We start from the raw sequence: 13,636 nt of genomic DNA, 5'->3' as shown, positions 1-13,636 counted from the left end.
AATAGCCAGAACCTGGAAACAACCCAGATGTCCCTCAACAGAGGAGTGGATACAGAAATTGTGGTACGCCTGTAAACCTATTCAAACACAGATGATTCCCACCAGCAGTACTGGAGTATAGTCACTGAGAGTCTCGATTCTGAATCACTAGCCTTTAAGGAATCACCACTGTAGGAGCTCAGCAGTGAAGAACACTTACGAGTCTTTCAGAGGACCTAAGTTCAAGTCCCAGCACCCAAGTCAAGCAGCTCACAACCACCTGTAATTCCAGGTCCAGAATATCCAACACCCTCTCCTGACCTCTGCCTACACCTCACCCACAATCACATACGCACACACAACAGACATACACATATACATGCAATTAAAAATAAAATCTTTTTCAAAAGGAAAAAAATCCCTCATATACAGTTTAAGAAGAGTATCTGCAAGCTATTAAGATCCATGTCCCTCTTCCAATGACACGGCTTTGTTTGACCCAACATTCTTCACAAAAAACTTCTGACAGACTGAGTGCCAACGCTCATAGAATAATCTAGCTGTCTCCCTCTCACGCACGCAGATTTGAAGTCAAGCTCACACTGCCACTGGCACACATTTTTGTTATAGAATGGAATATTATTTTTTCATGAAAATACTTTATTAATGCATAATAGGTTTACTGTTATTTTAAATTAACCAGTAAGTCATTTTATTCTGCTTTAGAGTAAGAAGAGATTCTTAAAATTGGGGTTTTGGGGGGTAGAGGGTACTTCAAATTAAGGGCCTTGCCTATGCTAAGCAAGGGGGCTAAAACTGAGGTTTAATCTTATCTGTTTTAGTTTCAAATTTTGTCAAGTATCAACAGATACAAGCCACACATTTCAAGAGTGAGGTAGAAGCCTAGTGCATTAGAAATTCCATGGACTCTATGAGGGTGACACTAGAGAAGACTCCTAGCAATGGGGACCCGGAATGTATCAGCCATCCTCTGTTACCTGGCAAGATCTCCAGTGGAGGGATTGGGACACCAACCTACAGTTTGTCATGCCTGCAGGATGTGCTGGGACAGGAGCCTAGCATAATCATCATCAATGAAACAAGAGACTTCGCCCAGCAACTAATGGGAGCAGATGCAGGTCCCACAGCCACACATTAGACAGAGCTTGGGGTCCCACAGCCACACATTAGACAGAGCTTGGAGAGCCCTGCGGTGGGAGAGAGGACTGGAGGAACCAGAAGGATCAAGGACACTATAACCACTGAGAATCACAGAACCAACTGAGAGACTCAAGTGGGCTCACAGAGGCTGAGCTAACAACAGGGAGCCTGGACGACTCTGACCTAGGTCGTCTGCATAGATGCTGTGGTTTTGTAGCTTGGTGTTCTTGTGGGACTCCTAACAGTGGGAGCGGGGCTGTCTCTGACTCTTCTGCGGCCTCTGGGACCCCCTTTCCTCCTACTGGGCTGCCTCGTCCCGCTTTGACATGAGACTGTGTGCCTGGTCTTACTGTAGCTTGTCATGCCATATTTAGTTGATGACCCTGGAAGGGCCTGCTCTTTTCTGAGGGGAGGTGAGGATAGGGTGGATCTAGGGAGAGCTGGAAGTGGGGGGCTGGGGAGGGGAGGGAAGAAAAACTGAAGTCAGGAAATAATAGATGAGAGAAGAATGAATAAAATAAGCCCATACAAATAAAAGATCTCTGAGGACTTCAATAATTGAGAGAAGTATGAAGGGGTCCTCAGAACTCCTGCAATACATTGAAATATCCACATATAAGAAATTTAGAACATACTAAAAGGATCACTTAGATGTGATCAGCAATATTCAGAAACCTGGCCAACTATAAGGAGTCGTCCCAACAGTCACAGAGTGTGTGGGAACAAGGGACTACGAATGAAGTGGCGGTAGAGGCAGCAAGTGTGATGGCCAATCCTGATTGTCAGCCTGACTACATGTGGTTTAACCAACCCCCAACTGGGCACACCTGTGAGGTCTTTCCTTGGTTAGCCCTTTGAGGCGGAAGACCCAGCCTAACTCTGGGCAGCCCACATAATAGGATGTGGAAGGAAGCTTTTGCTTTTGCTTTTGGCTGTTTGCCTTGGGAAGTTCATCTATGGTACGCTATACCCCTTCACTGGTCTTATGATCGACTTTTTGAGATTCTCACATAGGCTGAAAACCAGTAGCTCTCTAACACTTCCTGGGACTCCAGCTCCAGATTGGGACTGCTGAGACACCCAGACTGAAATGACTGCACACTTGGCCTTTCCATCAGCCTACAGCCACTGTTGGACTACTCAGACCAATGCCCGTAAGCCACTCTAACTTAATTAACTATGTGTGTTATGTGTGTACTATATTATATAGTAAATACACATATATAATATATATATAAAATCCAACCAAGGAAAATTCCTCAAGATGTGCACAGCTGCCTGGTTTTAGTTAATTATTACACACACACAAAATACATATATATTTCCATACATATCATATATACATATATATAATCATCCTATCAAATCTATTCATTTAGAGAACCCTAATTAATACAGCAACCAAATGCCACATAATCTTGTTGGGGATCTAAAGCAAACTTTGAAAGGCATGACTGGAGAATACTAAACAGTAACAAGTACTTTATGACATTAAATAAATATTATTTTTAATTTTAAAGGTACACTGAGTATTTAAAGGAGTCTTTCAATCTTTATATATTATACTATATTAATATATTATATTATGCTTACACATACATACACACATCTATAAAATATTTAGAGAAAATATAATATACACCTGCCTTTATTTACTTGAACACAAGCCAGGGATCAGAGGTGGAGAACAGGGGACGGAGGGCTCAACAAGAGTAAACCGGCTGCTGTAACTAGATCATGGCAGTACTCACTAGATTTTTATCTTACCACGGAGACTGGCGTGTTTAAGAAACTCGGCTACCTTTTAAGATTCATTCTGAAGAAGGTAGAAAATAAGCTCAAACACAATGCTTTAGAATATTCTTTGGTCTCCACAAAATAGTGGATAAAGGCTTAAACTGCAGATTATCTGGGTTCCCAGAAAACACAACAATGTCCTTTGAAGGTATTAAGTATGGATACCCAAAATATCCCTGCCACAAAGTCACTGAGACAATGGTAAGTCTCTCTCCCAGCCAGTGTCTGATTTCTAAGGCATACACAGAGTTAAACCCAAACTGAAACTTGATGAAGACTGAGTGAGCAGCAATCCTGTAAAGCCTCCCTCCCATAAACCCAGGAAATCTCAGCTCACAATCAGGTCAGTGCCCTGCTCTCGATGAAAATGGCTAAGATAAAGTTTCAAAAAACCCTTGGGGAAAACTCAGGTCTAAAATTTCTCTTTCCATCCTACAAATAGCCAATTACCAGGCTTACAATCATCTAGAAACTCTGAGACATAAATATTCAGGTTCTGGTACGTCCATAAAATTAATTTTGAATTAACAGCTGGTTTTAACACCTCAGTGAACCAGTTATCACATGACTTCAGAGAGAGCAGCCATGAGCTGCTTTAGGAGTCTATTTTTAATTTCTCCAAACACCCAGGAAGAATCCAAGACGAGGAAATCTTTTGGGGGAAGACACACATGGTGTACTAGCTGACTTAACCTGAGGCCCCTCCTTCAGGCTGCCTTCCTGTCTGCTCACATTCCACACCCCACACTACTGTGGAGGATCCACACTACCCTCACCTGCCTGTGCCTGTCTCAGCTCACACCACCTTTGCCCTCCTCCTCTAGCTAGAGAAGGCCAATCACCTTTCAAAGCGCTTTTCCAGCCAGATACGGTCAACATGTCTATCATCCCAGCACATGGGAGGCTAAGGCAGGATTATGAGTTCAAGGTCAGCCATGGCTATACATCAAACCAGAACTTATCTCAGGAAACTGAGACTGGCGAGATGGCTCAGTGATTAAGCATACTGGCTGTTCTTCCAGAGGAGTCAGGTTCAGCTCCCAGGACACATATGGCAGCTCACAACAGTCAGTAACTACAGTTCTGCAGGATCTGACATCCTCTTCTGACCTCTTCAGGCATTGAACACATGTGGCGCTTAGACACACGTGTGGTCAAAACACCCATACATATAAAAATAAATCTTTAATTAAAAAAAAATAAAGTAAAACTCTTCCAGTGAGCCCTCTGAGTACCTTCCCTAGGTTCTTGCTCTCTTCTGTTTTCTGCTTTCTTCTGAGCTACCTGCCCACCATGTTTCCTGCTTTTCTATGAGGGGTTTGCCAGGTAGTCCAGGTTAGCCTCAAACTGGGCTTCCACTTGCCACAGTTTCCCATGGGTCATTATTGTGTTTCTTATAGCAGCTTTCCCCCCCTAATTTTTGTTTTGATTTGTATGTAGTGGTTGGGACTGAAGCCAGAGCTTCATGCTAGATGGCTGAGGCTCTACTAAGTACTCTTAACACTAAGCTACAAACCCCCAGGATGTTTTATAAGAACTTTATCACCACGTTTTATTAGAAAAGGCTAAAGAGACATCATGCAGGAAAGATGGTTAGGATGGGCCATTATAAAACCCTTTTAAACTCAATCAAAACCAAGTCCCTGACTTGACCAGAAACTGACTTATTTTATGGATTAATATTGTTCCCATTTCATTGAATTCTGCTCTTATTATTATCCTACTTAATGCTTCAGCAACAGTCTTCTTTTGGAACCTAAAATTATACATCTTCCAGAGTACCATTTTTTGTTGTTGTATTCTATATGTTCCTGCCAGGTCTAAAGAGTAGCCCACACCCCGACAAAAACAGGCCTACCAACTAGGTCCAAAGTTGAATCTAGGCCTAGTTCAAACTAGACTATAGGGGGTTGGAGGGTAGGGTGGTTCTGGTGTTTAGATAAAGCCAGCATTCCTTAGGAACAAGTGAAATCAGTTGCCATCTGCCCAAAGAGCCATTTCCCTTACCCCTGACGGAAGGACAAAAGGACTCCATCGACATAGAGTCTGCTTGCATATCCCAGCCTCCACACTCCCTCAGTCCCTAGTCATGAGTACTTACCCACTCCAAAGTCCACCCTGCCTCCCCAGGCTTCCTTCCTCCCAGATACCCATGTGTTCTCTTTATAAAGACAGAGATTTCTCTGCCCCTGCTGCACTCTTGCTACACTGTGCACACTCATGAATGGGCCAGCAAAGGACTATGGTTCGTTCTTCTTTCTTTTCTTCCTTCCTTCCTTCTTTCCTTCCTTCCTTCCTTCCTTCCTTCCTTCCTCCCTCCCTTCCTTCCTTCCTTTCCTCCTTTCTTTCTTCTTTTTTTGAGATGGTCATTCGTTGGCTACACAGTGTTACGTAAGCTACGCTGGCTGGTCAGTAAGCCCAAGGATCTCTTTCTCTGTCCCTGTCTCCCCAAAGCTTCATTACAAGCATACATCACGACCCCTGGGTATTTTTCAATGCTGCTCTGGGGACTGGACTTGGGTCCTCCAGAACTTTGCTGACTAAGCTATGTCTCAGCTCCTGAAGTGTCCATACTTGAGAGAATGATATTAATACCACTATTATGCTTTCAGTTTTCACATTGTTCTTTTTATTTCTAGTACATGCTATAACTGGATAGTGAGATTTGTCTATCTACCCATCAATAGATACATATGCTTCACATAGATTCACGACTCTCATCCTCTATAGCTCACCCACACCCTATAGTAATATAAGGTAGATTTCTTCCCATACAATGCTCTTTTGCCTTCAGTTCTGTTTCAGTACTGCTGTTTTTGAGATGCAGTCTTGCTATGCTGGCCCGGCTGGACCCCTCACCTTAGCCTTCCAAGTAGCAAGACCTACAGAGGCACACCACACACCCAATTTCTACTTCAGTGTGAGTGTTTTCATGGTATATCCTTTTCTATTTCTCTAGTTTGAATTTTTGGTAGCACTGTATTTAAATTTATCTTTTATATACTCTTAGAACACTGGTCCTTTTAATCACATTTACCATGATTCCGGTGTGTCTGCATTTCTTGTCTGTCACTCAGCTCCAGACACTTCATTCCTTCCTTAGACACCCAGCTGTGTCTGTGTACTGCTCAGTCTATGAAGAGCCCCCTTCCCTTCCAACGGCTTGTTCTTCATCTGTGTACTGTTCAGTCTATGAAGAGCCCCCTTCCCTTCCAATGGCTTGTTGTTCTTTGTCTGTGTACTGCTCCGTCTATGAAGAGCTCCCTTCACTTCCATTGGTCATCTGTTCTTCGTCTGTGTACTGCTCAGTCTATGAAGAGCCCTCTTCCCTTCCAATGGCTGGCTGTTCTTCGTCTTACTGAATTTTCTGTCTATACACAGTCTCCTCTGTGCTCTCTCTTTACCATGCTTTGCTGTTGTATCCTAACTGACTTTATTTACTGAACTTACTGGGTTTATGTTTGTCTCTCTCATTATGAACTAAATGAAACACAGGCTCTGTCTTGTGCACCTACTCTGAGCTAGCAAATCCTCTTAAACTAAAGGATTATAGGCTGGGGTTTTGTTTTTGAAGATTGATGAGCCAAACTGGATTTAAATTTAAAGCTTTTTGTGGAATTAGGAATAGCAAAATGAGAATGTGTTGAGTTCTCATAAAAGAAATATTCTCTTCAACACTGTAATCTGTTTATAGAAATATCACGATTAAAGACTATTGCATTTCTGAGCACTGTTTTTTAGTAACCACTACATATCTTAAACACTACAGGGAATCATTGAAAGTTTTCTTTCAACTTAGTAAATAAGCAATTCAATTTTAGAAATGGGATAAGTATTCAATTCCAGATGAAAATATGAAGGTTTTTTAATATCAAGTTCTGCCACTTCTGATTAAATTATTTCCTACTTTCCAGTTTGGACAAAAAGTTCATTTTGAAGAAAGCAATGGCCTTCACAGGAGAAAAGAGGGTATCATTTTTAAAATTAAATACTGTTTGTCTAGAATTAGAAAGCCTCTCTCTGAGGCTGCTGAGGTAAACATGTTAGTTAGCCACAGATATGTCTCCTAAGCTTGCAGTTAAGATTGTCCAGGGAATTCTTCCCACAATGCAGTGTGCCCCTGCCATTATGGTAACTAGTAAGAAAACCAGAAGCTTGCATAGTGATGCACTACACTCTGAGATCAGGTCAGACTTCATGGCTTAGTGTCACCAGAGGGGCAGGCTGAGGCATCACCTGTACTGCGAGCCATCTTTTAGACTACCATTCCAAATCCAGGCTTCAGGATTGTGGTAAGGGCTACAATACGGAGGTCTTAGAGACATTTTCCCTTGATCTTTAGCATCATTTCACGTAGATCTTAACCTCACCTTCTTTCATTACTCAATTACGAAATGCCCTTAAAAGAGAATTTTAAAGAATGAATTCTGGGACTGGAGAAACAGCTTGGTAGTTAAGAGTGTGCACTGCTCTTACGGACACCTTGCCTTCATCTCTCAGCACTCACATCAGGTAGCTCACAACTGTCTGGAACTCCAATTCCAGGACATCTCATGTTCTGGTCTCTGCAGGCACTGTATTCATGCACACATACTCTCACACAGATCCACATAAAAAATATCTTTTCTAAAAATAGAATTCTCAGGCTGGCAAGCTGGCTCAGTGAGTAAAGGCAGTTGCCACTAGTCTATGTACTTGAATTGGGTCTCAGGGACCTACACAGTGGAAGGAGAGGACACAAACCCATACACTGTCCTGACCACTACATATACACTGCATTGTGCATGTGTTTCTTCCTCCACATGCACACTGTATCGCATGTTTCTTTAACAAATTCTCTTGGCATTCTGAAGGTAAAAACAGAAATTTATATCAGGACAGGTTGGCTCTAAAATTCGGATTTGGATTTGGAACAAAAGCCCTAATAGCAAGTTTCTCTAAGTGTGAGGTAGATCAGACTATGAGTAGAAAAGAGTGAAGCTGGCCAGATAAGGTAGGGAATTGGAGAAGCCATGCTCAAATAGGGCAGCTGCTACTAAACCCAAATAACCATCATCAAATAGTAATAAGGTATGTGGCCAGATCTCCCAAGTTTCTGGGACAAGCTGGAAAAATAGCATTTTATGTAAAATATCTCAAGTTTTAAACACAGGTAACTAGATTTAGACTCAGAGCCGCCTGTGTGAGCTAGCTGCGGCTCCAGCCTTTGGATTAGCAGTCTTTGCGCAGCACAGACTAGACAGCTGCTAACCTGCTCACTCCTCGGCCAACTTCCCCATCATCTTCTTCCACTAACGAACGCACTCTGAGGACCAAGCTTCTCTGCAGTAGCAGCCTGCCTGTCACACCAATGGCTTACCTTGAGAAAACCAGGGCAGAGATAAAAGAGCTCTTCATACACTAACCACTGACCTAAGAATGGGGCCAGCATTGCAGTGACTGGAACCTCAAGATTCCTAGCTCTAAGACATCTGAAAGTGAAGAAGCAGATGAGAGCACAGATGTAAGAGCTCTAACGGGCTGTGTGGCCATAATGATGTGATCTTCTGACTGATGTGATCTTCTGACTGAAATTCTAACAGGTTTGCTTGAAGAACAAGTAAACTAAGAAAATCAATCTTTACAAATGCACTAAAGACAACTCCACAGGCAACATGAAGGAGCAAGTAGCACAACTCAAAGCTTGAGTTGCTACGCTGCCTCACAACAGCAGGCAGGCAGAGCGCTGTAAGGAGCACTCAGCTTCAGGTCAGAAGATGTACGCCAAGGACCCGCAGAGGAACAGCAGCAGGTGTCCCCTACTTGTGGCCTCCTTTGTAGTTAAAACACTGCAGCCAAGTTCTTTCTGCTACATGTTAACAGAGGCACCAGAACACAAGTTTCAAAATATAAGGTATATCAAGTCCCTCCAGGCAAGGGATTTCCATGACCCTTAAGAGGAAAGGTCTCTGCTGTGGGACTTTTGCATCTGCCTGACAAGCTGTCGCTCTGGAGACCCTGCAGTTCCCATCTTCACTCACCTTTACTCTATTTCCTTTCAGTACTCAACTCGTAAGTAAGAGATCACAATCGCAAAAGAATTACTAAAGACAGCTGCTTCTTCATTTGGTTATCAAGTACTTCTTTTTTTTTTTTCCTTCGAGACAGGGTTTCTCTGTGTAGCCCTGGCTGTCCTGGAACTCACTCTGTAGACCAGGCTGGCCTCGAACTCAGAAATCCACCTGCCTCTGCCTCCCAAGTGCTGGGATTAAAGGCGTGCACCACCACCACCCAGCTCAAGTATTTCTTTTATCCCTAACCATTTCAACCTGGACAAAACAGGAAACATCCACAGTGGATGAAGGACTTTTTTATATGGAAAAAAAAATGTCATTAGTCAGGGATCCCAGAACTTTTCACATGTCAGTAAAAGTCTTGTCTCAAACTAGTGAGGCCCTTGGCCCTGAAGCTTGTGCCAAGGGCATTTACGGGGACTTAACTTTGTAAGAAAATGCTCAAGGCTCGGGCCCTGTGACCTGACTGGATGGATGAGCACACTGCAGACCCCTCCCTTCCACGGGTCAACCTCAGCTCTACTCACAAACTCATAGTCTCCATCCTGTGGTATTTTCCAATCTGAAGAATTCTTCGGAGAGTCAGATACATTCTTGCCACAACTGTTGATCTGATTTTCCTTTTCTTTTTGTTCAAAGTATTCAAGGAAAGATGGTTTTGCAGGCTGCATGGTCTCATCTCTTCCTGAAAACCAAGAAACACAGAAGGTGAGAAGGAACACAGATATGTGTGTGTGGTCGATGCCCACAAGGGCTACAGTCTCTGGGCCAATTCTTTCTGCTGGATAAAGACCTCTTTATGAAAGACTCTAATGAAGCTAAAGAAGAACACACAAATTCTCACTCAAAAAAACTTGTTATAGGCCAGGCAGTGGTGGTGCACGCCTTTAATCCCAGCACTTGGGAGGCAGAGGCAGGTAAATTTCTGAGTTTGAGGCCAGCCTGATCTACAGAGTGAGTTCCAGGACAGCCAGGGCTACACAGGGAAACCCTGTCTCGAAAACAAACACACACACAAACAAACAAACAAACAAAAAAACCAAAAAACTTCTTATGGAAATAGACAGATTGTGACGTCCCTCTGTAAGAAAATGTATGTTTTTCCCAGAGTCATTATTTCTAAACAGAAAGATTTGGGCATTTCAATGATTCTGAGAAAGCTTCAAGTAATAATTATATTATTGTTATTTGTTTTATTATTATTGGTTTCCTATAGCAAATAATTTTTGAGCTATTTAGATTAAAGATAGTTCAGAAACAAAACTCTTTGTATGCATCACAGTCACTGTTCCCTATGAGCATTATAGCAGACAGACAATGACACGGGAAGCAAATGCTCTGTAACAAGCTTAAAGGAGGAGCACATACACACTTACACACACACACACACACACACACACACACACACATATACGTACACGTACATACAATATATACATACATACACACACTCGTATATACATACATATATATGTACATATACGTACATGTACACACACACTCACACACATACATACACCCACACCTACACATGTATACACATTCACACATATATACATACACACATATACATACCTGTACACACACACTCACACACACATATTAAGGAGAATCCTTCCACTTGTGAGATATTATGTACCATTCTTTTGCTGCTAAGGATCAAAAACAAAGCCTTGTGCATACCAGACAAGTGTTCTCCCACTGAACTCTAGCCTTATATAACTTTTTACATAACTTTTACATATATATATAACTTTTATATAACACACACACACACACACATATACACATACACACACCCAGCCTTATATAACTTTTTCTATTTCTTTTCGTTTGTATTTATTTATTTACTTATTTGAGGCAGGGTCTCACTTTGCAACCATGGCTGGCCTGGAATTTACTATGTAGACTAGGCTGGCCACAAACTTGGAGATCCCCCTACCTCTGTCTATCAAAAGCTGGAATTAGAGGCATGTAGTACCATGCCTGGCCCATAAATAATTTTAAAATATTATTTACAAATGATTATATGGGGTATAATGTCATATGTATGGCATGAGCAGAACTCTGTAAAATTATATACACAGGAGAAAAATATTCCAAACGTTAGGTGAGTCTCTCAGACATCTGTGTTCTTTCTCTATCACCCATGTTAAGCCATCCCAGGTCTGCCCACTGTGAGGTACCACCACTGCTATGCTGCTGCTTCCTTCTTACAGGGGATTTCACGCAGGATTTGCTAAGATCCCCCAATCACACAAGGAAGACAGGACGCACTACTGTTTTCTGTGTTCTGTAGAAAACACAAGGTGCTTCTGGTTTTTGCTTTGTTAGTTTTCAAGCTTCACTATTATTCTATACTGAAGTACTACAAGAACTACAATAAAACAAGCTTGAAAAACTGTGACGCGGGATTTGCTGACAAGAAAAGAAGCCATGTTCTGTGCTTCGTCTGGGAAGTTAAGAGGAAGGACGGGCTGTGAAACAGCTACACAGCAACCCTCACCTAACCTTACATGAGAACACGGAGCATCAGATCCTCACCTGATCCTACATGTGAACACAGAGCATCAGACCCTCACCTGATCCTACACAAGAACACGAAACATCAGACCCTCACTTGATTCTACACGTGAACACGGAGCATCAGACCCTCACCTGAATCCTACATGAGAACATGGAGCATCAGAGTCCAGTGCCAACCAACCTCGAGCCTGCTGAGCTGACATAGAAAACGATAACTATACAAAACACCCCAGGTTCCTCGGGCAGCTGAGCAGACCAGAAAATCTACCAAGTTCAAATGATCACATAGCTGTTTGGGAAAAGCTTACAGTGGATATGTACCTCACACCCAAAACAAGGAATGTCCAAACTGATAAACAGTAACTGCAAAAACAGAAACTATAAACTCTAAGGAAAAATGTGAGAATGCACTTAAAGACCAGTTCTGGGGAAGGCTTTCCAATGGTGACAGACTGACAGGAAGGAAGAGAGAGACAGGGAGGGAGGGAAGGAGGGAGGGAAGCTACTTCATGTGTGTGAAGGAAGCAGCATGGATTTTAAAATTCTTAAATAGTATAAGACACATACTTTATAAGGCAAACTACAAGATAAATTATGAGAAGTGTTTGCAACAAATACCATAAAATGTTTTAAAGAACTTCATTTTAAAGATTCTAAGAATACTTTGTGAATTTGGGGAATAGTAAGATAAAGATTAGTAGCTCACACAAAACTACCCAATGGTCCTTATAAAGGTAAAGAGAAAGGCTTTCATTCACTTATAAGAGAAACTTAAATTAAAGCCACATGAGGTACCACTGCTTAACCCTTCAACTGGCAAAACTTCAAACCCAATACTGTACCCCTGGTTAAGGCGGTTGGGGGTCAGCCACTCTCACTGTGGCCGGATCAACTGTATAGCGTGCAACTGCTGTCAACAGGACCGGCTGAGTAAGTATGAAACCATGGACTGGAAGCACACATGAACAGTCTGTAGCGAGGAGTCTCAACTAGAGCTTTGAACATGAACTCGCGGTTTTTTAAAAAGATCCTGCCAAGTACTTTTGATTCAAGGACACTAAAACCACAGCACCTCAACAACAAAGAGCATTCCCAGTACAGATCTAAAGTTTGAAAAGGAAACAAACAAACAAACAAACAAAACTCCTCTACTAAAAAAGGGCAACAGCAAATTCCAGGACTAAGGGAAAAAAATGATGAAGTGCGCCTCCATGTTTTCAGGCAAGTACGTCCAGGCCAGTGTGTCTCACTGAGAAGCTGCTTCTTGCAGTAGATGGTGATTACCCCAGATGGACAACAAGTGCTTTCCAACACAACAGGGCTGATGCACATATGAACTCACATAGGCCATGACAGCACACACAGGCCTCATAGCTTCAAACCACACAAAACACCAGCATGGGGAAGGGGAAGCTGGCACAATGTCTCACTGATAACCTAGATGCCATAGCAACTGATATTGCTAGGAAAGGGAAAAATCTGTTTCCTTGAGTGGAGCGACACTGGTTCCACCAACCATGCTCTAGGCAGCTTGCTGCTCATGCTCAGGAGGAGTTGGCCAACACAAAATGGACTCCATAGTTGGCTGGGGTGTGTGTGTGTGTGCGGGCATATATCAAGGGCATGTCACCTGCATGTTTTTAAGAACTTTAAACTAATAAACATATGCCAAAGTGGACAGCTGTTCAATCAGAAGGCCTCAACCCTACACAGAGAACTGCAGGCAACTCAGGAATCCTAAGAACGGGAGAAAGTCTCCTCAGGGCAGAGCACAACTGGTTATCCAGTACCAAACGGTCCTCCCTGCGGCATACATACAAGTGGCATTAGACAGGCTGGGCAGGTTGTATATTTAGGAACATATGTGTTTAACAGCAATTCATAGAAAGGAGACCATAAAACTGAAGGGAAGCATGGAGGGCTTACGGGAGGGCTTGGAGGGAGGAAAGGGAAAGGGGGAATGTAATAATATTATACTCTCGAAATAAAAGAGAGAAAACATTAAGTTGGAGGAGAAAGAATATGTTCAAAATATTGTCTATAAAAGTTAAAAAGAAGCCAGGCGGTGGTGGCGCATGCCTTTAATCCCAGCACTTGGGAGGCAGAGGCAGGTGGATTTC

General features: G+C 42.5%; 1 protein-coding gene across 2 annotated transcripts in view; it reads right to left on the bottom strand.

Moving 5' to 3' along the window:
• Positions 1-13,636, bottom strand: part of Stk4 (serine/threonine kinase 4) — an 87,816-nt gene that overhangs the window by 31,142 nt on the left and 43,038 nt on the right. For both annotated transcript variants that reach the window (XM_031372694.1, XM_031372693.1), the window contains exon 10: positions 9,518-9,675. In XM_031372694.1, the coding sequence (XP_031228554.1) occupies positions 9,518-9,675 (158 nt within the window). The remainder of the gene's footprint in view (positions 1-9,517; positions 9,676-13,636) is intronic.

This window comes from Mastomys coucha, unplaced genomic scaffold (genome assembly GCF_008632895.1).
Source record: "Mastomys coucha isolate ucsf_1 unplaced genomic scaffold, UCSF_Mcou_1 pScaffold15, whole genome shotgun sequence".
NCBI lineage: Eukaryota > Metazoa > Chordata > Mammalia > Rodentia > Muridae > Mastomys > Mastomys coucha.
The sequence above is the reverse complement of the archived record's forward strand: the minus strand, read 5'-3'. Positions and strand labels throughout refer to the sequence as shown.